General features: G+C 39.0%; 1 protein-coding gene across 7 annotated transcripts in view; it reads left to right on the top strand.

Annotated features, from left to right (window-relative positions):
- The window catches only part of PHLDB2 (pleckstrin homology like domain family B member 2), a 101904-nt gene that overhangs the window by 63133 nt on the left and 11301 nt on the right, over positions 1-27470 (top strand). For 2 of the 7 annotated variants that reach the window (XM_089512295.1, XM_089512293.1), the window contains 9 exons: positions 2766-2921; positions 3679-3789; positions 5340-5429; positions 11714-11857; positions 13498-13671; positions 15927-16061; positions 18695-18794; positions 22933-22968; positions 27157-27364. In XM_089512295.1, coding sequence (XP_089368421.1) covers positions 2766-2921; positions 3679-3789; positions 5340-5429; positions 11714-11857; positions 13498-13671; positions 15927-16061; positions 18695-18794; positions 22933-22968; positions 27157-27364 — 1154 coding nt within the window. The remainder of the gene's footprint in view (positions 1-2765; positions 2922-3678; positions 3790-5339; positions 5430-11713; positions 11858-13497; positions 13672-15926; positions 16062-18694; positions 18795-22932; positions 22969-27156; positions 27365-27470) is intronic. The other 5 variants (XM_089512299.1, XM_089512297.1, XM_089512296.1 and 2 more) reach the window with 4 other exon arrangements.

The following is a 27470-nucleotide window of genomic DNA, read 5'->3' as shown; positions in this document are numbered from 1 at the left end:
CACTTTGGAGGGATGCTGTTTAAATGATGCATGTGTCCTAACAGTCCGGAAGCTGTGTCAAAGCTACAATCCAGTCCTAAGGACTGGAGTGCAGCTTTGGCGCGACTTCTGGGCTCTTAGGATGCATGCATCATTTAAACACCATATCTCCAAAGTGACCCAAAGCAGCTTTATTTTGGCAGTCTGTATGTGGCCAGATTCTGCAGTCACTAATTGCTGCTAATCTGCAACAATGGAAGGAAAGAATTGTTTTTTGTTTTTCTTTCCAAGATGTTAATCTCTTGCTGAAAAATACACTCTCATTATTAATCTGGCCCAACGTCTTGAAATTTTTTTCTATTCAGACATTAGTCATGAATTTGAACTTCCATAGATCTGACAGCATTTTTCATATATCAAGGAAGATATTTTTTCTAAACTTTCAGAATCTTGGAAATGTCATAATTCTATTTCAAATTTCTATTTCTTGTGTTCTGTCTCAAAATTATCCCTTTATTCCACTTCCCACCTTTTTAATTAGTTTGGCACTGTTTCAGAAGTATTGATTTGTACAATTACATTCAGTGGGTTTTTATTTCTGTTTAATTTTATTTTTTAACTAAGAGAAAACTAAGGAACAAAACAGACTTTGAGTACGGGATCGGGGCTGCAGCAACCGCACACCACGGCCCCAATTTAAATGCCACTTCCTTTTGGCACAGAAAAAGAGTGCCCTTGCTGCTGCCACATGGCTCTTTCCTGTTTCTTCAATGCAGCAAATGTTGTGCTGAGGAAAAGTTGTGATGCTGCCCACCATCTGGGCAGGCAGGTGGCGTGACGCCTCTTTGGAGGTGGAGCTGGGGCATGCAGTTGCCATGCCCCCACTCCATCCTGACGCTGCCCTTTTGGCCAGCCTGTACAGCCCCTATGTCCCTAATACTAAATGATGAAAGCACAGATATGTGGAAAATCTTTGAAAATCAGTACTGGGGCAGTTAGAGGCATTCTGGAATAAAAACAATGGCTAACCGAAAGTGTTTCTTTCTCACCTAAATAAATAATTGTAAATGAAAATTATCAAAACATTTAAGAAGAATACTTGCTGAAGGAATTAGCAAATGGGGGGATCTTGTTTGCAGAGACCCTTTGATACCATAGACAGAAAAATGTGTCTGCTTGGTGGCTCTTTTGCACTGCTGGCTCTTGGAAGTTTTTAAGAAACTAGAGAGACAAAAAATGGAGTCCATTTAATAGAAATCACAGAGGGGAAAATGGAGACATGTCTTAAAGTGATTGATAGTGCATCTACTGAGATGTGGCTCCCATGTTTTTCCTGTGGATCCTGGGAATTACAGTCCGTCCTCGCCTTACGCAGGGGATTCGTTCCGGATCCCTCCGCGTAAGGCGAATTCCGCCTATGCTCGAGCCCCATTGGAAACAATGGGGCTCGTGCGCGGCGGCGCGGGCGCACGCGGGGCGCAACGGGCGCGTGCACCCATTCAATTGAATGGGACGCGCCGCCCCTTCCGCCCCGCGCGCGTGCTGCGGCTTGAGCGCGTATGCTCAAGGCCGCGTATGGCGCGCCTGCGTATGGCGCGGGCGCACTGTACCTCATTATCCAGGATTTGGGTTATAGTTATAATAACCTTGGCTGCAATATTGAACCAGGATCTCTTTTCCACCATTCCATTTGGTTTAGGCAACCTTTTAAATTATGAGACTTCCTTTATAGAACCAAAGAATGAGCCCAATTTACAGTCAGCCCCCCTTATTGACAAATTTTTTGTCCATGGATTCAAGCATCCACGGCTTGAAAATATTCAAAAAAAGTATAAATTCCCAATAGCAAACTTTGATTTTGCCATTTTATATAAGGGACACCATTTCGCTATGCCATTGTATTTAATGGGACTTGAGCATTCACGGATTTTGTTATCCATGGGGGGTTCTGAAACCAAACTCCAGCGAATAACAAGGGCCCACTGTATAAACATCATCCTTTGACCCTTCCAAATCATATGATTTCTTTCAAGGCTAAACTCCACGTTACACAGAAGTCTGTGTAAACATCATCTAACTTTTAAATTAAAAGCATACCCTGAAGTTACAGTGAGGGGAAGGACAGGCATGGTAATGGCCTGATGTTGCAAGCCATTTTTCCTCCAACATGTAGTAATTCTTTGGTTAGAAGTAAGAGGCAGCCTTGCATCCAGCAGCCTTTCAGGATGGGAGGAAGGACATAAATCAAATTCTGAACCAGCCCAGTACAGTGCTATTATTTAACTTTGACTCATGCTTCAGTATAACCTAAAGGCACCAGGTCTCATCTGAACTTGGAAGCTAAGCAGGGTGAGCACTGATTAGTACTTGGGAGGGAGATGTCAATGAATACCAGGTGCCATAGGTTGTATTTCAGAAGAAGGAACTGGTAAAAACATCTCTGAGTATACTCTGCTTAAGCAAATTATGGAATTCATAGGATTTCCATAAGTCACAAGGTAACCTGAAGGCACGCTGTGTAGTTCCACTCACCTTGCTGCAGTATGATCAAGAGATGACTAAGCTGAAATGAAGAAAAACAAACCAAAGTGAATTATTATCTGAAACCATTATTTCATTTCTGTGACATTATACATGAAATGAATACTCAGCTCAACGTTTAGTTGATTTTACATTGGATTTTTAGGAGAAATCACTTGCCCACTGGAACTTATTTGTATAGGATTGGATTACGTGGTCTGCTTACTCTAATAGTGTTCAGTTTATAATTTTGCTTATTATTAAAGGATGCAGACCTGTTGGAGATAGAAAGCAAACATTTTGAAGATCTGGAATTTCAGCAGCTAGAAAATGAGAGTAGGATTGAAGAAGAAAAAGAGAACTTAACCCAGCAACTTCTGCGTGAAGTAGCTGAATATCAGCGCAACATTGTCAGTAGAAAGGTAATTTTTAAAAAAGTTGATCAGCATATTACTTTTTATGGTTTATTATGGTTTATTTCCACTTTGTAGTCAGATTTTACTGATGTTCATTTGGTATTGTTGTTGTTTATTTTGTTTTGAGTAGGGTTTTGTGCATCCAATTATTTCCCCCTTTTCTCTCCTGTTTTTTGAACCTCCGTATAGATTCCACTCTCTTTCCCTCTACCTAATTGTTAAAACTGTATTGAGTAAATCTGCAATCTATGTACATATTATAACCTTACTGTTTCTTAAAATGAACAAACCAGCTGTCATCTAAAGGAACAAAGAGATACTATGTCTTTACTAGAAACATAAATCCTCACTTATTTCATTCTTATGTGTACAAAGGATTTCAAAACTTTTCTCCCCTTGCAATAAAAGGATTTCAAAACGTTCTCCTCATTTTGTGCAATTACAAGACCTTTTGCACATTTTTCAACAGTGTTTTGCATTTGTGAGTGCGATTTTTAATGCAAGTATTTATTTATTTATTTTGCAAAAGAAAGAATGAAAGCACCAAAATTCAGAAAATCTCATGGCAGTTTACCATTTTCTTCACAAGGTGCTTTAACCCATGAAGGTTAAGAAAAATTTCACTGAGGCTAAAAAAATGTGCAACTTTTCCTTACATCACAAGTGTCTCCATGTGAATTTATTCCTGGCAAACAGGATCAGTGCTGTACTGTTGTATTCCCAAGTTCATATTGAATGTATGTTGATGCTGTCTTCATAACAGGAGAAAATTTCTGCTCTCAAAAAACAAGCCAATAATATTGTCCAGCAAGCACAGAGAGAGCAAGATCATTTTGTCAAAGAGAAGAATAACCTGCTTATGATGTTACAAAGGGTAAATAAATTTTCTTGATCATCTACAACATTATTTTAAAATAACCCAACAGTGTTAATAATATTCTTATAGGTTCATTACACAGTGACCAAATTCTCCACCACAATACCATAGTCAGAAGTAAGTTTTATTGAGTTCAGTATGGCTTACTCTCAAGTAAATAGGTATAGGATTTCAACCTAAATTAGGAATTGTCTTGACCCTGAAATGAAGAAGTCATCCTTTTTAATGGATGTTACTGATATAAACAGAGTAAATTTCCCTTTTTTTCAGGGACACTAGAGTCCTGTTTTTGCTTCAGTCATGTACAACAATAATTCTGAAAATAGAGGAATTTACTCCCTATAAATTAGTCGTCCTTTTTTTTTGCAAGGTGTGCATCTTAGACTTCCAGGAGTACTGAATTAAGCAGGATGCTTTTTTTTTTCTTTGACCAACTGCTGTTGGTTCCTCATTCATGCATACCTGTGCTTTGGATGGCAAACACATGAAATGTAGATTGTACCCCTGCACATGCAGATGATTTTAAAACTCTGTGCATTGGAAGGAATTTGGCCTATGTGGGACTTGAGTATGTACACAAATGCTTTAAAATGTATGTGTACATTTTTCCTTCAGTGGAGTGAGATCATTCTGAGATAGTATTCTCCTCCTACCCTTTGAAATGGCAAAACCTTCAGGGCATATGCCCTGTTGTGGACACCAGATTATTTGTTTGTCTGTCAATTGGATGTACCCCCTGTCTTTCTCCCAAATATAGGATTCAAGTTTGTATAGAGCCACCATGGTGTATTGGTTTGAGTGTTGGACTGGGACTTCAGGAGATCAGGGTGCTAATCATTACATTTGTCAGGCCGTCTGTTGGGAGTGCTTTGATTGTGTATTTATGTATGGCAGTGGATTTCACTTCTAACTCTATGATTCTATTATTTATCCATGAAAACTCACAGGATATCCTTGGGCAAATCACATACATTCAGCCCAAAAGAGATTGGCAATGGCAGACCGCCACTAAATACATCTTGCCAGGAAAACCCTAGAATAGATTCACCATAAGTTATAATCGACTCTAAGAGACGTAACAGCAGCAAAATATTATTTACCAGAATGATATGGCTAAAATACAGAACAAGAGCAACTATTGAAACAGAAGTTAAAGCACCATTAAAAGCAATTAAAAACACATTTTAGAAATACATCCCTAAGAAAAGTACAGCATTCATCTGGTGGTAACAATCTCTGTTCTCAGCAGCCCAAAAGCCTGCATAAATGAAAAATACATTGTAGAAGGTAATACTTTAGGGAATGATGCATGGAATGGCTCTGAATACACTAGGATGTAATTGTATGATCTAGGATTGGAAGAAAAGAAGAGACTGGGAGATAAACTGCAATTTATTTTTGTACAATTTCAAAATGAAGCTATATTAGAACGTATTAGTTCTTTCTCTTATTTCTGATTATTGTGAGCAAGACATTAGAGCTCTTCTGTCGGTGTCATGTAAGTGGTTTGCAAAATCTGTGTCTGAAATATAAGTTGGTCTTAACAGGAGAAGGAAAACCTTTGCAATCTAGAAAAGAAATACTCTTCACTATCAGGAGGAAAAGGATTTCCTGTAAGTCCCAGCAGTCTAAAAGAGGTAAGTACAAAACTTGGAATGATGGAGAAATGAAGAGTTATTATTGTTGTGTTTTCTGCATTAGATGACAATTTGCAGCAACGTATTTTGTAATATTCAATGTGAAATGATGTTGGATTACAGTTTTCTCTGTATGAGGGCTACTGTTGATATTTGAATTTAATTTAATAATGGTCAGTTTTCCTAAGCAGGATTTTGTAGTTTGTAATTTGACATAGCTGTATACTTGTTGGTTGTGGGGAGCTGTATACAATACTTGTTGGTTGTGGGGTATACAGCTCCTTAGTTCTAAAGATTTCCACAGTGGGAAGATAGGACATCAAGTGAAACGGCACAGCTTCACAGGGAATGAGTGTGGGTTGTATGCATGCATAGATGGCCACTCAAAGAAAAGTAAGCAACATTATGGTCTCTGTGCAACACATATGGATAAGTAGCAACCTGACTTATTGGTTGTGGGGAAAGTCATCTCTGTAGGATTGACGAGAGCATGACCAAAGTAAACATTCTGATGAGACTGAATGCCCAAGTAGTAATGCTCAGTGAATGTCAAGTGCTGGAGAAGTAGCTCCTGTCCTGGTAGAAAAATGTCCAGATGGACAAAACATAGAAAAGTAATCTTTCTCTTTCATACAACATTAAATGTACATGTACTGTACTTTGGAGTTTCATACAGAGACATAGCATTTTAGTGTGATCTGCTATTTATGTTGCCTTTTGGTTACTTTTAAATGTTTAGTTTTCTAAAAAAGAAAAAAAAGTAAAGTAAAATGGCCCCAGATGCTTCCAAATTATCTGAAAATGCCTCCTGTAACATTTTAAAGTAAGAAGTAAATGGTATTTCTTAACAGCAAAAGAGAAACAGCAAAACAGGGAACATGGTTAGTCCCTTGTTACCAAAAAAAAAAAAAAAGTAGCACAATACAAGTAACATCATGGTCCACGTGGAAGACAAGTGCCTGGCAAATGCCAATGGAGTGGAGTGCCATAAAATGACTGCACAGAACATTTTTATTTTGGCTTTGTGGAACCAAAGAGCTTCAACCCTGCCTGCCATTAACAGGACCAAACCAGTAACATAACTCCTGAGGAGAAGTAGACAGTGTTGAAAGTGGAAGGTCATTTAAGATAACCAGTACTATGTGTTTTGAGATCTGTGGCACTGACCCATCTCAGTTATTTAGCACTGAATTACTTAGAACTTCCTCCGTGTGCACTGCTCAGGATAGAGTTGAAATGGCTAGGTGATAGGCAATTCTTGGGAAGACATATTTAAAAGATCTGTTTCCATACCATACCTGAGTGTGAAAATAAGAGGCTATGTAATCAGTGCTTACATAAAGTGACAATTTGCCTTTCCAGGAGTCCTATCCCAACAGTGGAAGCTTCCAAGAATGGAAGCTTACTCTCCCAATTGGTGCGTTTTCAATATCTGTAAAGCCATTAGACTTTTGGCAACCAGTTCATGGTACCCCCAAAGTGATTGCCCCTGAAGTGTAAATCCTCAAAGCAATAAAAATTAAAATAGAAAGGTGAAAGTAAAAGTAGGGAGAAAAAAGGAGACCATAAAGAGAGAAAAAACATTCATGGAAAAATGGAGAGACATAGGGGTGAAACAGATGGGCAGGAAGGGGTGGCTTGAAGCCACCTCTTCTGAAGATGGATTGGGGCTGCAGCAACCACATGCCACAGCCTCAATCCATCTTGAAGCTGGCCCAAAAAGGAATGGCAAAAATCCGCTCCTTTTTGGGCTGGGAAAAAGTCAGCTTTTGTGGCTCTGCTACAGCCCAAAGCTGGTTTCAAGCCACTCTAGCAGCATGTGGTGTACAAACACTGTGCCATCGGAGCACCTTGAACTACCCATATCTGGGCAGGCGGGTGGCTTCACGCTGGCTTCAGGGCATCACTGGAGTGTGCGACATATAAATGCCGTGCTCCAATAACGCCCAGAAGTGGGGGGAGGGGGGTTGCCTGTCTTTTTGGGCCCATAGATACCATTCCTTGATGTGACCTCTGCAATGGTTGAAGGAAACTGAATGGGAAAATAAGAACCAGATGGTAGGGTTAGGGCTTGAGTTTGAGTTAGGGTTTGATTTAGGACTTCCTAATTCAAAATTTTGTAGGTCTGGAAAATGCTCTGCAGGTGCACTACCCACATATGTGATACACAGAGACCAAGAAGTAGTTACTTTGATTTCTGTATTATGCTTCATCTGCATGTTCTCGTGTATACATTATGGAGGCATGACATTCCTTTGTTTATTACAGAAAATTATAAAAAGTATGTACACATTGAACATGATTGAAAAATGATATTAATGATAACCAAGCTTTAGTATGTATGTGGATGCCTTTAGAGTAGCTAATGGCTTCCACATGAGTTCATTTCTAATGTCCACATTGTTCCATCTTACAGAAAACATGCAGGGGTTGCTGTATTGGCCATTTAACAAATGCAAACAAAAATCCATCAGTGATATCTTTATTGGCCAACTGAAATGCACAATATACTGGTTACAAACCAAACAGTAGTAGAAGAAAAAAATTTGGAGATCATAGAAACATAGAGTTGGAAGAGACCACAAGGGCCATCCAGTCCAACCCCCTGCCATGCAAGAAATCTAAATCAAAGCATCCCAGACAGATGGCTATCCAGCTTCTGCTTGAAGACCTCCAAGGAAGGAGACTCCACCACACTGATGTTAGTCAGATGCCTGCAGTCCTTAGTAAAGATGGTATACTCGGGAGGACATAAAGATGGTATACTGGGGAAGATATATTTTGTACAGGCAGGCTCTTCCTCCTTCTGGTCATGTGGCAATAGGGAGATTTTCAAAGTCCAGGAAATTTAAAGCCCATTTCCATCTCAACAGGGATCTCTCTTTTGCAATCCACTATGGACTTTATCACACATGAGGAATTTCTCTTAATTTCAAATGAAAAGAAAGTGGGGCCAGAATGCATTCACATGAATTTGCTAGTTCAGCGAATTTACATGAATGCGAATTGCATTTGAACTGGCTTCCCATTGCCCGAAAATAGCATGCCATTGCCCAAATTTGTGTGTGGTAGTCTATCACGCAATAATGTGAAACCCCATGATTGCGCTCGGACTGACTTCCCATTGCCCGAATTTGCGTGTAGTGGGTTATCACGCAATAACGTTAAACCCCATGATTGCGTTCAGATTGCCATTGGACTATACTTCCAATTTCCCTTGTCTGATAAACTCCTTTGTCTCCATTCCAGTGAGGTCACAACTCCCAGTGTTTTTCCAGAATTCAAGTCCCATCATGTTCATTCTGAGTGTTTTGGAATATGTACCCTTCCATACAATCCAGACAGTTCTGACAATGTTGATTGAATGGTACCTGAATTCTGGGAGCTGCATTTGGTTAGAAATGGGGGAAAACACATCAGCTTTTCCACTATATCTTTCCAGTGTTTGCTTTTGCCTAAAATCTTTCTGCTGCTATTGCTGTTGCTCCTGCTGCTGCTAATGCAGTCCTAAAATTGTTTATATTTTAATTGAGAATTTCAGCTGCTCTGATCATCTTCATAAAACAGAAATTACATTATTCATGTGTTGTGCAAAACAGAAGATTGTGATCATATACCAAAAATGTTAAATTGCATAATTTTGCTAATGTTGAAAATTAGTTTTGACACATGATGAGGGGAAAAGATTGCCAGGGACTAAAGATTCTTTCATCAAGTTGGACTAGGGTGGGTTACAAACTGCCGCTTTGCGGCGGTCTCCCGGTGCTGCTCTTTGCTGCGCGAGGGAGCTGCTGCTTGCAAACTGCGCGACTCCCTCGCGGAGCAAAAAAGGAGCTCCAAAATGGAGCTCCTTCTCGCAGCGTGGCTATTATGCTGCGAAGCGCCGCTGGCGCATTCGCGGTGTCATAGCCGCCACGACACACGCAGAAGCACAGTGTCCGCTATGTAAAAATGGTGGCGGCCGTCTGGAACAGCCGCCATCATTTTTTACGCGCAGAGCACGTATTAGGGTTAGGGAGGTGCGGAAGCACCGCACCTCCCTAACCCTAGTACGCGCTCTGCGCGTACTTTAATGGCGGTATGTAACCCGCCTATAGTAGCTTTTTGGAATGTGATAATGTAGAGGCAAATCCATCTTGCCAGAGATTTGTGTGATGAACATCTCAATGTGCATTGGAATTTTCCCCCATGCCAGGGGAATCACTTCTTCATATGGTTTATGATTGTAAGGTGAAAATAGCCAAAATTATAAATTAGGAAGGAGCATGTCTTGGAAAAGCTGCTCTCACATGTTTGTGTTTCAGGTGACTATAACAGATTGGATTAAAAATAAAGGAATTAAAAAATAAAACTGCCAGTGCGGAGCTACACTTGGGATATTGTATAAATTTCTCATCATGTCATTTCACAAAGGATATATAGTATAGCTCAACAACATTCAGAAAAGAGCAGTGATCAAGCAGCTGAAGAAGTTTTCTTGTGAGGAAAGAGTACAGTGTTTGGGGATTTTCAGCTTATAGAAAAGGCAATTAGAATCTAGCTGGTCTTAAAACTAGTTTCTTAGGCTGCATTTGTACTTCAGAAATAATGTAATTTGACATTGCTTTAACTGCCTTGGGTCAGTGTTGTGGAATTCTGAGATGTGTAGTTTTGTGAGATATTTAGCCTCTTGTCAGAGTGTTCTGATGTCTCAACAAACTACAAATCCAAGGAATCCATAGCACTGAGCCATGGCAGTTAAAGTGGTATCAAATTGCATTATTTCTACAGTGCAGAAATAGCCTTAGTTTTCATATTGAACAACCTGCAGTTTAAATAGTGTTGTAATGAATGAAAGTTTCAGTCTGTGTACATGTATCTGAAGTGAATTCCACTGAACACAGAAGGACTTATTTATAAATAAAAATGAATAGCACACAAAACCATTTTATATGGTGAAAGCCCAAGTGGATTATGAAGAACTACACATCTCTCCAAATTCAGTGAATGGGTGGCTGCAAATGCAGTTTATGTATAGTGTGATGAGCATTGGGATGAACAAATCTCAAACTTCATATATCACTAATGGGTCTAAATTGGTAGTGATTAGCCAAAAAAGTGAGGACATTTTAGAAAAATACAAATATTTTATTTATTTAGATTTTCCCCTTTATTCAGTGTGGATGACAAATGTATCTGTTGGGCAGAGTGATTAGATCAAGAGATCTTATTTTTACTCTTTTTGTTATAATAGTAGGATATTCCTTTATCCAATGAAGCTGAATGGTAGAAAATTCAGGAGGAGAAACTACATCTTTATATAACTTGTTGTACTGCAGCCACTCACTCACAAACCATAAGGTTGCGAGTTCAATACCAGCAAAAGGGCTCAAGCTCGACTCAAGTTTGCATCCTTCCGAGGTCGCTAAAATGAGTACCCAGATTGTTGGGGGCAATTAGCTTACACATTGTAAACCGCTTAGGGAGTGCTTAAGTGCACTGATAAGCGGTATAGAAATGAACTTGCTATTGCTATCCTGTGAGTGGCATACATGGGTGGAAGTCAGCCTTATGTCTGTGTGTTTCTTTTTGGTTAATGCAGAAGTTAGTATTCCCTTCCTCCCTCTGTGTCAACCAAAGTCCTTCCAGAATTTCTGTAGCTCACCCTCCACAGCCTAGTAGAAAGTGGACAGAGATGAACAGATCAGACAAACATCTAGCTATGACAGGAGACAAAATTTAACAAAGAAATACACCCTAAGAAATAAAAGAAATGTGGGTGGGTTAGGTGATAGGACAATGTTAGCATTCAAAGGATGTTACTAATACTCCTCCAATCCCTGGCACTTGTCCACCCCTGTGATAGGTCTTTGGTCCAACCTAGTACAGCTTTTCTTACATTCTTATATTTTTTGTGTGTATATGATTTGGATTAAATGTCCACAATCTATTTGCAGGGATATGGCAGGAATTCCATTTGATATATGGCAGTTCATTTTCTTTCCTAGATTTTAAATTTAAACAAAACTTATTTACTATAATGGTTTTTCTCATTATGATAAATTATTTGTATGCAATAATCCCTTGATAACAGTTTTATTTGCCTTACATTAAAGCATTCAAATATTCATTGTATATAATGTTGATGATTTTTGGTATTTGAAAGAATGTTTTATAATACCACAAAGAATTGGCTGAATCACTCTAAACTAACTTCCACAGCAAAATGGAAACTTTTAATACTCTTGCATGCCTTTTGGCTTTTGCTTCTTTTTTGTGTTTAACTTCTGAATTCCTCCTTTTAGGATTATATGAGTGTAAATGACATTAGCGAGCCGTATGGCAATTCCACGAACATAACCCCTTCCACTCAGCCCCCCACTGCTGCTGAAGCTGTCCCCACTGAACCTTCCACAGCTGGCCTGATGAGCCAGCCACAAAATAAAGAGGTTTGTTTGAGAGACATTTCCCATTTTGTATGCCTTCTGCATTCACCATTTTGTAATCCTGGTGTTTTCAGGTTAATTTTAAAACTGCATTTCTCTCTTTTTCATAATTAAAAAGATGTCATCATTTAAAAAAAAAGATTTTCACATAAATAAATAAGCCCTATTTGAGAGAGAATAAGGTATAAGTATTGGTCACACCTACTCCTGTATTTCTCACCAGAGAAAGGAAGCAGAAATTAGCTATGAGCTATATGAATGGGCAACCTTCTACCCTCTTGTTCCTAGGAAATAAGACCAAGGTCAGGATGATTCCACATTCTGATAAATATGATACCTTCCAACAGGGCTGACTTAAGATATTTTCCTGCCTAAAGCATGGAAAGTCAAGGTGCTTAATATCCAAGCACAGCCAGCTTATTTTAGCATCTGAAGTAGAAAATCCCATTCCCATGGTTTGTGTTTAAATCAAAAGATGTGGCTGAATTGCTGTGCACAACACACACACACACACACACAATAAAGTCATAACCATATTTTATAGAATAAAGGTAGAATTGTTTTATTATTAATAGATACAAATTAAAGTAAATCTTGCAAGTGTTTTGTGAAAAGTTTTGTTTTCAATCAAAATGGAGACTGAAATCAATCAATGTGATCTGAATCAATGTGGTTTCAGTCTGCTACCAACATCATTTTTATTACCTTACTTGAGAGTCGAGAGGATGGGAAATATGTTTTCTTGTCTAAGAAATAATCTTAGGCAAACAAGTAAATCTTGTGCTGCTAGAAAGGGCATATTGCAACGAGTGCTACATGCCCAAATAGAAAGTAGCCTGCACAAAGAGTCATGCTCCTAAATTTTTCCTCCTTCTCCCAAGTATCTGGGAGGAGAAATGAATCAGGAATCCATTCCTCATTAGCTTATTTCTGGCTTGTCATTACATGCAAACCAAGAATCTTGGTTTAAAATTAACTCTAGTTTGTTACCAAAGCCAGCTTCATAACCTGTGGTTTGAAAATAGCTTCGCAAGCAGTTGTTTAGAGTTTATTTTAAAACATGATTCCCAAATGTCACATAAGAACAAAATAGGAATTAGGCAATAGAAACTAGATTATGGGTTGGACCTTTTACTACTACATTGATGAAAGATTGGATACAGGGAATGATATGATCTTGAATTTTGTTCAGCTTGTGCTTGTAATTCTTATCCATTGTTTAGTGTCAACTATAAACCTTCACAGTATCTGTTAACAACACCAATTGAGTCTCCAACACCAAATCTTAATCAAAATGGCTTAGCCTCAAAAGGAAGGTAGAGAAGCTTACTTAACTTTTTTTAAAAGTAAGTTTTTAATTTCACATATTCATACTTTAATTCATTTTTGTTGCTTTGGATGCCAAGTGTAGTTTACCTTATTAGAATGCCAAAGTCTATAATGTCCAGCAAAATGTGGGAACCTGTTTATTCTCTCTGGCTGTCTCTAAGCTGTTCATAATACTTCCTGCATCTGACAAAGTGAGCTCTAGTCCTCAAATGCTTGTGCCACAATAAATGCATTATCCTTTTTTCTGTTTGCAGCTTGTCTGTTATATTTTTTTATAAAATACTCTGAATATAATTTCTTTCTTTCCTATCAAGCTAAGATCATCTCTCTGTTCTGGATTTGTGTTTCCTCACTCCTTTTCTCCTCGCCCTCTTGCACAACTTCCACCAGCCCACTGGCCTGAGGTCAGGGCTGCAAATGTTGAGCCTTTTCCTTTACCTGACACACCACCTCCTCTTCCAGCTAAGAAACACCGAAGGCAATCACAGGTAACATGCCTGAAAACAGACAGCCTTGATGAAAGCTTGGTTATCTTTGCATGGACTTTCCTCTCCCAGCCTGATGGAGTGCATGCAGAGTAGCCAAGGCTGAAGCTAAAATATTACCAATGGGCTGTTTGGCAGAGGCATGTCTATATGGGCTATTAGCAGTGGTTTTCCCCCACCCTCATTTTGCCCTTTTCACCTGGGGCAGGGCCAGATGCTCAGTTCAGTTGCAGGTTGTCTACACATGGGAAGGGCAGTCCTCCAGAAAATCAGGGCCATGCCATCCTTAATCCCTCCCTTTAAAAAAAAAACCTGTGTCTTGCTCCAGATCTTCCCAGAAAATCCAGCCCACTCCAAAGTAACACTGGGTGATGTCTCCTCTGTTGGCACAAGTCACTACAATTTGCCCAGCCATGATACTGGCTCCTCATTATTGACTTTGGAGTGATTCATGGCAGCAGCAGGTGGCATAGTGGGGCACTGTGTAGACAGCCGCCCAGTATTGCTCCAGAATGTGCAGATAACGGGGGCAGCCTGGAGTATTCTGGCCAGGGTAGACCCACCTATAGAAGAGAGTCATGGTAGTGTGTTGAATCCAGTACCTCACTCTCTTTCCCTTATAATTGGTAGCTGGTATACATTATCCAATATATAGGAGGAGGGAAGTAGTCTGCCAGCCCAAACTGTTATTTCCCACCCTTTTTTAAGACAGTAAAACCTTTATATGGCATGGAAATATAACAGAAGTAATACTTTAATAATGTCATTTGAGAGGAACATTTGAGCCTATGTTAGTCTACATTGGTGAGTGTTATCATAGCATGAATATTAACAATGCATTAATTTAAAATATGCCTTAAGGAGATTATTTTGGGTTGCTTGTGTTTAAAATAAACCACAATGTATCACAATATCAATGTAGTGCATTCAAACAAATAACTTTGCCTTTACATTCAGACAATGGTTGTCATTATCTATAATTTATTATCACTTTTTCATGTTCAAAATGCTTTTCAGTTATTTTATTGTTTGGAAATTTTGTATTGTTTCTAACTCCTGTAGATGTTGTTTCAAATCCAGTGAAACTTGTTCAAGGAACTATACATAAAAAAGAAAAATACTACACTTTTTCTTTCTTACTGTTGTTATTGCTGATTTTATTATCATTTTTATTTATATTCCACCTTTCTGCCTAAAATAGCGACTCAAAAGTAGCTTACAAACTAAAAGAAATGCAATGTTACTAAAACATATGAAATGTTAACATTAAGCTGTCGATAACATCAAACCCAAATTAAAACATAAAAGTTAGAAATGATTTTAAAAATAAAAGCTGTTTAAAATACTACAATGCCCTGTTAAAAGCTCTTTTATTCTTTTTTATACAGTGGATCCTTGGCATCTCCTGGGTTTGGTTCTAGACACACACACACACACACCATGAATACCAAACTCTGTAGGTGCTTAAGTCCCATTATATAAAGTGGTGTTGTAAAATGGTGGGCCCGTACAGACAGGCCACCATAAAGCTGCTTTGGGTCACTTTGGAGGTATGCTATTTAAATGTTGCATGTGTTTTAAGAGTCCGGAAGCTGTGCCAAAGCCATGCTCCAGTCCTAAGGACTGGAATGTAGCTTTGGTGTGGCTTCCAGACTCTTAGGACGCATGCATCATTTAAACAGCATACCTCCAAAGTGACCCAAAGCATCTTTATTTTGGCCTGTCTGTACAGGGCCGGTGTCTCTTATATAAATAGGAAAATTTGCTGTTTTGAATTTATATAAATATAAACTATAAATAAATCCTGTTATTTATATATTCTTAAAAATATTTTTCAAGGCTTAGATGGTTGAATCTGTGGATAAAGAGTCTGTGAATACAGAGGACAGACTCTATGTATATATAAAGTTCTCAAAAGCCTTTTGGAAGTTTTAAAATATCTCTGACTACTGACAGAGAGCAAGTAGGGGACCATTTAAACCCCCCCCCCCCGGGAAAAGGGAGATTCAGAACCTAAGGCTAGCTGCCAAGAAGGCCCTGTCTTATGTTCCTACCAGATGTCTTTGTGGAGATGGTGGGAATGAGAGACACATATCTCCTGAAGATTTCAGGGCCCAGTCATACAGTCTTTCGGCCTCAATCCAAGTTTTAAAATTATATATATATTTTCATATATGCAGAAGGATTTTCTAATGGCTATTACAGCCTGCAGAATGCAGTATAATCACAATAGAATTTTAATGTATTTTACATTTAAGCGCTTCCGAAATCTAGAAGAGAGAAAGAAGCAGCACAAAGAAGGCCCATATATGAGTGATACTTTGCCACGCAAGAAAACAGCTCCTTCTGTATCGCCACATTTCAGTAGTTCAACTCTTGGACGAAGTGTCAAGGTAAGCTGTGTACAGCATATCTGCATGACATAAAATTATAGTTTGTCAAGGAAAGGCTGGAATTCTGTTTATTGTTATTTGGCTTTGTACAACATTCTTCTTATACTGCAGCTATGACAGATTAGCCTCAGACATTACTAAATCCAGAGGTGAAGTAGAAGGTGAAGGTGGGATACCTTTCCTACTTTCTGCTGATTGGAATATCAGAAGTGGAATTTGTATGTCTCCCAAGGCTCTCTAGGAAATATACAGGCATATATCTCAGTTAATAAAGCCTCTGACCAAGAATCCCCTTTTTGCAAAATCTTTTTTTACGTCTTCACCACTCCCCACTCTTTTCCACATCCTCCGTCAAGTTATCAATTTTTGTCTTTTGAAACTTTTAAATTAATTTTTAAAATAAACAATCTAATTTACAATTAATATACAGTCAACGATAAAGAAACTGGGGGGGAGGGTGGAGAGAGAAGGAAGGAAGGAAGGAAGGAAGGAAGGAAGGAAGGAAGGAAGGAAGGAAGGAGTGTGAGAGAGAATAGCAAGAAAGAAAAGGAATACAGTCTTTGACTGCCCCAGTCCTGATTGCAATTAAAAGAAAAAGAGAACAGAGGAGAAATATTATTCTATTTTTCCAGATCCAACTAAATAAGTCTACAGATTAGCCACAGATTATTAGATGTCTTGTTGCTCAAAAAAAAATCCATAAATGATTTCCATTCTTTCTTTTTTTTTTTTTTAAAGATCTTCAGTTGACTTATCCTTTAGAACTCTCATTAATTTAGCCATTTGGGCTAATTCAGCACTCTTAACAATTAATTCTTCCATCACCAGTACTTCTGTCCATTTCCGAATTTGCGCAAACAATACTCTTGCTACTGTTATATCAAATAAATGATCCATATTTACAATGAAGTTCTTTATCCATAATGCCCAACAAAATCATTCCTGGTAACATTACAAAATATAGCTTTAATGCTTTTAAACTAATATATAAATCTTAGACCAATAACTTTTCACTTTCTTACAAGTCCATCACACATGAAAAAGGAGGCCTTATTCTCTTGAGACCCCAACATTTGAAATTTTCTGGACCGTTTTTGACAGGTTATTTGGAGTTAGATACCATTCATATATCTTCCTTTACATTACTACACAAAGTAATTTTGTTTATTTGCATATTACGTCCAAAATTTTGGGCCCACTTTATATGCTCTTTTACAGGTTCATCTTCTGTATCTGGTTTCAGGGCCTGTATGCATGGGCCAAAAGGCTCCCCCTGGCCTCATGTCTTCTATGAACAATGCAGGCCAATAGCCCCAGGCTGGGATCGGCCAATCTGGATGCCGATCCAGCGGTCCTGGACTGACCTTGACCCAAAGAATCCTTAGTGCAAGTCAAAAGGATATGCTGTTTGCCACAGGTTTTGTGGAAACTATGTGATGACAGCAGGGATACCATAAGGCCCCGTGCGCTCCTTACCTGCTGCCACTGCAATGTCTGTGACCTGTACCTGTACATGGGGGTGTATCCAGCTGCACCATTTCTGCCCTTATGAGCTTCAATGAGGGCCTTCTGAGAAGACATGACGTGCCATGAAAAGGGTGTGTGGCAGAAGCGGCTCCATAGAGCTTTGGGTTGGAAACACCTGCCTGTCGCCACACTGGTCCAGGGACGGACCCCAGTCAGAACCAGAGGATATCACGAGAATGGCCTGTAGTATCCTGCCCATCTGCTCAGTCCCTCAGAAGCCATTTATATACTTTTTTAAATAAAAATTATAAATTACATAACTCTAAATAAAATTCACTGTATGGCTGCATTTCTCTTTCTTGATTAAATCTGTGATTAAGTTGCATATACGCTAATGAATTAAGATCTTTGCCTTCCTTAAGAATCTTATATCTTGATTTTAGTTTCCAGCTATCTTGTTCACAATACAAAAGTTCATAGTGCAATCATCTGCAATTTTTAATTCATTCTTTCCTTTAAAAAAGCATCCTATGGTGAGGTAGTTAATATTATTAGCTACTTCCAAAATCCTTCACTGAGCAAATATGAATAACAGAATGGGCATGAGCAGATAAGCCTTCCTCATCAGCTCTTCCAGCATGTTAAGAAAGCATAGATCTATAAATGTGGCCACCAAAGTAGAAATCATTTAAAAAGTAGAGCCTGGAGAAATAAGAAGTCATCCTTGGATGCATTTTGGACTACATGTTTTGTTTTTTTAAAAAAATGTTTCCTTATGCAGTGTTTTCCTGTCCTTGTTTAATTTCACAATGTGCATAGAGCTTAATTTTGAATAAAAAGTTTGCTAAAACATATTGAATTGCTTTTCTTCTTTTTTTCAGGAATAGGAACATGTCCCTATTTTTTTTTCATGTTATTTCTACTGCTGGTACCAAACTTTCTGTTTAAAAAGTAATGTCTGAGAATATATCTGTTTTGTTAACTGAGTTATACCTGTATAAACTCCTGATGCAGAGACAACTTGTGAATTTCACCCAAGAAGGAAGAAGGAATCTGTGCTTTCAGTATCAGAATTAACAAATTGTACAGAACAAAGAGCAAATCAATTGTAACTGACATAGATTAAAAAAAAAGTTTGACTAAAATTGCATATTTCTAAATTGTAGGGTCATCTCCCACTTGGACAAAGCAATAGCTGTGGCAGTGTACTGCCTCACTGCTTGGGAACTATGACCAAAGAGTCTGAATCAAGGAGAACACATAAAGGTAAGCTGATTTACAAAATACCTTCATATACTCATGAGCACTATGATAAGAAGAAATCTCATTTCATAGTAATAATTTTTTTCTACTTAATTTGACGGCTAAAATGTATTTATTCAGCTAAAGTGCTTTTATGGCTCATAATAAGTTTTGATATAATTGTTTGTTGCAAGCTTTGGCCAAATTTAGAGACTATTTGATTCTGCATCTATTTAGATACAAAGCAAAGCATACTGACATGGTTCTGTTGTTGCATAAGGTGAACAATCCCAACTGATCAATAGCTTTTACAGTATAATATATTCCTACTGCAAACTAGCATGATGTAGTGGTTTGGACGTTGGACTATGACTCTGGAGATCTGAGTTCAATTCCCCACTCAGCCATGAACCTGGATGACCTTGGACAAGTCGCATGCTCTCAGCCTCATGGAAAGGCAATGGCAAACCCCCTTTGAACAAATCTTGCCATAAATTGGAAATGACTTGAAGATGCACAAAAACAGCAATAATATTTCTGCTGAGAAGTAAAACCCATTGAATTCCCCAAGACTTACTCTCAGGTTAATCTACATAGATTCCAGCCTTAGGCTGATTAAAAACAATACTTCATAAGAAGAAATTTGGTAATCAAGTGTATTGTCACACCAAGATTTATTCACAAGTTACTGCTTTCTTGTGATCTGTCAACATATGTGGGAGTCTGTTGTTTCACATCACTGCACATCAAGAAGATTGTTTTTAAAAGAAACACTGTCCTAACCATAGAATCCTAAAAAGAAATCCTAATGAAGGCCTGAAACACTGGCCAAAAAAGTGGCTTTTGGCTTCATTGGAGATGCACCATTTATACGACACACATCTCCAACACAGCAGAAGCACCAAGGCCATGCACTGATCTTTTAGACCGGAGCAAAAAGGAGCCGGGATAATCTGGCTCTTGGTGGTGTGGGTTGGAGCTAACGGTCATGGTCACCTTTGGAGCGGTCCATGCAGTCACTGCAGACCCAATCCACTTGTGTCTGGAGCAGCCTTGGGCCACGCTTTCCTGGCCATCTGCTATGCTCCAATGTTTAATCAGAAAGGTCCTACTGAATTCAGTGGGACTTATTCCAGGCGTGTGCATAAGATTGTGTCTAAAATATACAACCTTCCATTTTCAATAATATTAGTCTCAAAGGTGCTACAAGGTCCCTTTCCATACCGATATTGCAGAATTTAAAATGCCTTTCATTTGAAGTAGGTTTCACTGAAACTTCATAGACTAATTTTAAGTGGTGCTAAATTATTTTTATCTAATTTTAAATGGGTTCTTTTAATTGCTTGTGTCTTTTAAAAAACAGGAAAAGGCAAAAAAGGTATGAGAAATGTTCACTGTGTGCTTTTTTTTAACTGGTTTCTTTTTGTGATTGTAACTGATGAAAGGGACACTGTCAAGTCATGTTGAATCAACCTGTGTAGAAATTCTAAAGTTCCTCCTACACTGGAAACTTCTGGGATGACAGGAAAGTTCTTGTAGCACACTTCAGGCTTTCCTGGTCTTACAGTTAAATGTAAAAAATGGGGCTAAACAGTGGGCTTTGTCCTCACTGTTTCATCTGATTCTTTCAGCCCTCTCAGTAAAGCTTATGGCAGCTTAGCCAGCTAATTTTTTGCTTAGCTCTGAAGACCCTAACCTCAAATATTAATTTTCATGTAACTTCCCTGTTGTTGATGTACAAACTAGATTATTTGCTTTATTTAGGAGGACACAAATCCTAGGTGTCTGTTTGTACACTGGGCGGTACAGCCTGGCCAATACATTTACTTGCTCATGCCTTAATTACTTGATGCGTATCAAAAAATTTACTCTTTTCCAATTTAGGAAAACACTTTCCTGCCTGAAAATTATTCTTGCCTACTGTAGGCTGCCTGGAGAACTATTTTCATGATTTGTAGAGCTGCTCTGGTTATGAGGAAGATAACTGTCCTGGGTAGTTTTGTCACATGCTTGTTTGAAAGATATTGTGAATTATGTAAATTGCTCTTTCTTTTAAAGTGCTTGCCTTTTCATTCCCCAGAAGGGGAGATATTGGGCAAAGATTATATGGCTGCAATACTCATACGTACAGAAGAGGCAACAACTACATAGGACAACCAATCCTATTGATGAACATTTCATTTCTTTCAGAGTTGATAATTTTACAATGATTTTAGAAACTATGTTAGCATATGCAGAGATCAGAGATTTGATAGGCAAATGGTTCTGGATCACTGTGACTCAAAATAATCAAGGCTTCATTTCAGAGAATTTTAAAATATATGTATCTACTTGACCGTGTTCCTTTCACTAAAAAAGAAAACCATCAAGAAGAATAGTTGTGATTTTGACAGTCTTCTCTTACTGCATTGCACTGACAAACTGAAATAACCAATTGCTGTTTTATATTTCTGTTCTGATTTTCTTTATATTTCTGGCAATTGTGTTTGTGTTTATCTAAAATAATTTAATCCAGTTTGTTTTTCTGTCAAATGTAGTTCTGCATGTCTCTGAGGATTAATGGTAAATTGAATAGAATAATATAGTTTCCTTTGAATTAGTAGTGTCATATATAGTGGACTGTTTTGTGTTTAAATATCTCAACCTTTAGTCAGTGTCTCTGTATTTCTGTTCCTAATTATATTCAGTATGCTTAAGTATATTCAAGAGTGATTGCTGGGTGCAGATTGAAAGCTGTGTGATTTAAACAATGATCACCAAAAAGTATGACTAGGTCCAGATTGAACCCACTGACTTTTTCATACCATTTTTCAAATCATAATTTCCCTTTTCCCTCTTCCTTTCCACTTTCCATACTCAAACTGGCAAAATTTGCAAAGATAAGTTGTTGTTTTTTTAAGGGTAGTTGTTTTAATCAGTTCTACACCTATTACACTACTCACTACTCCACACTGCACAATTTTGGGTGCTATGTGTCAAAAGTTGTGACAGGTCTATTATCACCTAGCCTCTAAACAAGCAGTGCAGAGCTTGGAAATGTTTGGAAGCTCAGATTGCATGTTCAGAAGCAGTATACCACTGTATGCCAGGTGCTGTTGTTGAACAATAGAGCTGTGTGATTATCTTGTGAGAGTTCAGATGCCTCTGGATAGTTCAGATGAATTACCCCCAGATTATTAAATTAATATATTAATTATATTACATTATATTAATAATGCATAAATAATATATTAGTGACTCATTAAATTATCTTCTCTACCGCACTTTCTTCGCTGTCACTTTTTTCTCACTCTGTCTTAGGATGCTTAATCCATTTAGTTCTCTCCTTATTCATTTTTACTCCATTTGTCCCCAGTGGCTAGGAAACTATCTTTCAATGCAGAATTCAAAATTTATATATAGTAGCTGGCAGGCTACTTACACTGGCACACTATTGCCTGCACTAAACCCAGCATGGTGAACCGTTCTGGAATAAAAATTATGCCAGTCCATGTATGATTTTTCAGGACTCCTCTCCCCTTTCTTTTTCTCCCAATGGTAGATATTGGCACACTGGCTACTCTGAATAAGGAGGCTCAGCCCCTACAGTTGGGTTAGTGGAAGCTGTAAAAAAAGTTTTACTTGCAGATGCTGCTGTCTATCTTTTGCTTCCTAAACTATACTCAAAGTACTCAGAGTATAGTTTCTAATGCTTGCACAAGTATGCTCTGTGTGAATGTTGAAAGCAAGTAGAATATTTACTTCTGTATAAAAGGAACAAGGGAGAATCTGTGACTAGTGGAACAAAGAATTTTAGAATCAAAATAACAATAATGTCCAGCAATTATATTTTCTTTTAGGCAAAAACAGAAATAATGTTTCCCTTAGATTTTCCCCTTTATAATGAATATTTTTCTTTAAGTAGTACTATTATTATGCTTACAAAATGTTTGTGTGTTTTAGTTATTTACTGCACATCTTTTGGAAATACCTGAAGCTGGCATACTTCAGATAATTTTAATTTCTACTTGAATGTAAAGAGGAACTAGATGATTGCCAGCATGTATAATACTTCAATGATCTCATTTAGATTTTTAACCAAAGGTCACAAAATGATAGATTGATCATAATTTCTTTCTTTCTTTCTTTCTTTCTTTTTTCAACAAACCCTACTTTTTTAAAGGAACAATTAATCATTCCAAAAGTCCAAGTAATAAAGGTAATTTTAATCAGTTGTTGCAAAATGCATTCAGATAATATTTTCCATAACTCTTAACAAAAAAGGTGGATAGCATGATTGTCTTGTGTGTCACATCATACCATTTCAATCTAAATTGCACTGTATTCTAACAGAATGAATTTATCAAAGTATAATCTGCATTTGACACTTCTTAAGGTAGTCTATGGCCCCATTCCCACTGAGCTATAAATCGAGTCAAGAATCGGATTATACGAACATCAGTCCCATTTGAACTCGCATTCGATCCTTGCTTAAGGAAAATCATTCCCATTTGAATCCATGTTCGATCCAACTTTGATCGATTTCTCTAGCTAAAACCTGAATCAGCGGTGGATAATCCGGGTTATCCTGACTGCACTTGTCCAGAGAATTTTTTTGCAGCTGGGGGATTAATGGGAACGACGGGTGTCCGAATCAGGGGAGGAGCAATGTTCAAGGGGCTGTCCCGGGGGTGTCACCAGCTTTGTTCTTTTCCCAGCGCCATTTTCCCTTGTTCACATAGCCTTTCTCTGGTGGTGTGTAAAACTTTTTTTTTTAAAAAAAAAAGAAGAAAGTTAAACTGTTTTTTTTTTTTGGAGAGGGAGGGAAAAAGAAAGGAAAGAGGAGAAGGGATATGGAGAAAGGGAGGCTGTTGAAAACTTTTTGTGAGCAGAAAGGAAAGAGAGAGAGAGAGAGAAAACCAAACCTTGAACGTGACTCCTGCATCCAGCCTTGTTTCCTTTTTTTGAGACAGAAAAGGGGTGTCTGGCTGCTGCATATTGGGGTGGTTTGAAGAAGAAGGGTCCCCCTGTTTGGGAGGAGACCTATGGAGTCCAGGAGCCTCCTCACTCAGGCTCTCCTCAGCTTTTTGGAGGCTTACTTGGAAGGAAATGCCTTCCCCAAATCCTCCTGAGGTTCTTGCTCGCGAGGAACCCCATTGGGTTGCAAGTGGGCGCCTTTTTCCACCCTGGAAAGCCCCGAGGCTCCCAAGTGTAATAAAAGGGCCTTAAGCTGCCTGAGCACCCCCCAAAAAAATTAAAGGGAGAAACACTAAGAAATTCCCTTTATGTACCTATCCAACCCCCCAACTTTTTTCTCTTCAAATTCCGCACAGAGCCGTCCTTCTCTACGTCTCTTTGCAAATAATAATAATAATAATAATAATAATAATAAATATTTGAGTGTGTAAAACTTTTTTTTAAAAAAGAAGAAAGTTAAACTGGGTTTTTTGGAGAGTGAGGGGAAAAGAAAGGAAAGAGGGGGAGAAGGGAGGCTGGTGAAAACTTTTTGTGAGCGGAAAGGAAAAAGAGAGAAAAAGCTGAATGTGGTTCTTGCATCTATCCTTGTTTCCTTTTTTGAGACAGAAAAGGGGTGGCTGGCTGCTGCATATTGGGGTGTCTTGAAGAAGAAGGGGGGATTAGATGTCACTGTGACATCTAATCGCCTAAGTGCTTGATTGACAGCTTAAAAAAACAGTTCCAGAAAGGCAATGGGAACAGGTAACAAAAAATACAATGCATCAAAATACAACGGAGAAATATTAATGGGAACGAGGACATGGGTCAAGAAAAACCGAGTCCGTTTGCTCCCTTTTGTAATGGGAATGACGGATCTGATTTGAATACAACTCGGAAACTTGATCCAATCCACACTCGCAGCGATATACAGTTGTCCCTCCATGTTCGCTAGGGTTAGGGGAACAAGACCCCTGTGAATATGGAAAAAACCGCAAATAACAAAAACACTGTTTTTACCTGGGAGGACACCTCTCTAGGAATCTGTAGGTCCTCCAGTGCAACTCAGTGGTCAATGTCCAACATACACTGACCATAGAATGGCACTGGAGTAGCTACAAATAATAATAATAAATAATAAATCGTTTATTTATAGCCCGCCTTTCCTTGAGATCAAGGCGGGTTACAACATCTTAATAACAACAAACGATAAGTATAAACATGAATATACAACAATTCAACATTAAAAACAAGAATTAAAAACACAAATTAAAAATCATACAAAAACTAGCCAAAGTGCAAGTGCAAAGGAGGGGGGAAGGGAAGCGTTACAACAACTGGGGGAAAGCTAGTTCGAAGAGAAAGGTTTTGTGTCTCTTCCTAAAAAGGTCAAGGGAGGGGGTCGAGTGGAGCTCTTCGGGAAGCAAGTTCCATGACTGCGGGGCTGAGATTGAAAATGCCCTCTGTGCAGTTGCAGAGTGCTTCGAAGGTGGAACCATCAAAAGTTGCTTCCCGGCTGACCTGAGTGTGCGGGGCGGATTATATGGGGCGAGGCGGTCCTCCAAGTACCCTGGGCCCAAGCCATTTAGGGCTTTATAGGTTATAACCAACACCTTGTATTGTGCCCGGAAGCGAATAGGCAGCCAATGTAGATCATGCAGAACAGGTGTTACATGGCTGGTCCTGGAACATCCAGTGACCAGCCTGGCTGCCATGTTCTGCACTAATTGAAGCTTCCAGGTTTGGTACAAGGGTTGCCTCATGTAGAGTGCGTTACAGAAGTCCAACCGAGAGGTTACCAGAGCATGTACCACTGTTTCAAGGTCCCCCTGGCCCAGGTAGGGTCGCAGCTGGCATATCAACCGAAGCTGATAACAGGTACTCCTGACTGTCGCATCCACCTGAGATGTGAGATGGAGCGACGAGTCCAGGAGCACCCCCAAGCTGCGAACAGAGTCCTTCAGGGGAAGCGTGACCCCATTCAGGACAGGTGGTCAAATCTCCATCCCTGGGCCCGGGGAACCTATCACAAGCACTTCCGTTTTCTCGGGATTCAGTCTGAATCTGTTTTCCCTCATCCAGCCCATTACTGACTCCAGACAGGCATCTAGAAGAGAGATGCCATCCCTGGTCACTGCATCAGTCGGAGACACAGAGAAGCATATTTGGGTGTCATCAGCGTACTGATAACACCGCGCCCCGTGTCTCCGGATGATCTCTCCCAGCGGTTTCATGTAAATGTTAAATAGCATGGGGGACAGAATGGCTCCTTGAGGGACCCCAGATGTAAGGGCCCTCTTATCGGAGCAAGCGTCCCCCAGCTGCACCATCTGGAATCTACCCGAGAGGTAGGAACGGAAACACTGGAGCGCAGTGCCCCCGATTCCCAACTCTCTCAGGCGTTCCAGGATACCATGGTCAATGGTATCGAAAGCCACTGAGATGTCTAAGAGCACTAACAGGGACACGCTACCCCTGTCCATGCCCAGACGGAGATCATCAACCAAGGCGACCATGGCAGTCTCAACTCCATAGCCCGCCCGGAAGCCAGTTTGAAATGGGTCTAGAAAATTGGTATCATCTGATTGAAGCTGAATGGCAACCGCCCTCTCGATCACCTTCCCCCAAAAAGGCAGCAGTGAAATAGGTCGATAATTGTTATGGATCAGGGGGTCTAGGGAGGGCTTTTTTTATCAGCGGTTTTACGATGGCCAATTTTAAGCTGGATGGAAAGCGCCCTTCCCTGAAGGATGAATTAATTATGCAACGCAACATATCAGTTACAATCGGTCTTTCAGTGCAACTTTTAAAGTTGACCACAGAGTTGCACTGGAGGACCTAGACAGTCCTAGAGAGAACATATTAATGAAATCCGTGAATAATCAAATCCGCAAATATCAAAGCCGCAAATATGGAGGGATGACTGTACATCGCTTTATATGCCCAGTGGGAATCGGAGCAAAGATACTCCCCTCCCATGCCCCTTTTTCTTTACTTTTCCTCCCTAGCAAGCTGTGAGTGGTTGATTTAAAATAGAAATAAAAGACTCCACACTCATCCTTACAGCTGCACCAAATGGGGAGAAGGGAGTAAATATTCTTGGGATGGGCCCAGCTCATTCTTGTAACTCATTCAGAGTCTACAATCTACAATTTTGGTCTATACCTCCCAAAATCCTCTATCTCTCTTGACCAAAAAGCGACTTTTCCAAGCTCTTTAACATTAAACCATAAAGCAGCCCACTGATGCATTCAGGAGACATAATAACTGATCAGAAGTATGTCAAATACTAGAAAACCCTACAAGATGTCAGTTTTCTGAGATTATACTGAGGGAGAAAGACTAATAAAAAGTTGCATTGCTTGAATGGAAGAGAGTTTTAATCTTGTGGTTTTCATTTTAAAGTATTCACTACGTAGGCAAATAAATGAATATCTTGTGTTGCTTATTCTAGGTTATAACCACCAACATATATGTGAAGATCAAAGCCAGAAATCTCCTGAATTCTACAGCAGAACTGCCTCTGAATCAAATGTATATCTGAACACGTTCCACTATCCTGATCATAGTTTCAAGGACCATGCCTTTGACACTCTAAGTTTAGATAGTTCTGACAGCATGGAAACCAGCATATCTGCCTGTTCTCCAGATAATATTTCCAGGTAAATTGCAGTAACGTTTAAATTTTAACAACAAATGCATCATAAAGGACACATAATATGTGATAGAAGACCTTATTCAGATTCATCAAAAAAACATTTTCTTCCT

The sequence above is a fragment of the Sceloporus occidentalis genome, unplaced genomic scaffold (assembly GCF_023333645.1).
Source record: "Sceloporus occidentalis isolate IW3139 unplaced genomic scaffold, rSceOcc1.0.p SCAF_2, whole genome shotgun sequence".
Classification (NCBI taxonomy): Eukaryota; Metazoa; Chordata; class Lepidosauria; order Squamata; family Phrynosomatidae; genus Sceloporus; species Sceloporus occidentalis.
The sequence above is the reverse complement of the archived record's forward strand: the minus strand, read 5'-3'. Positions and strand labels throughout refer to the sequence as shown.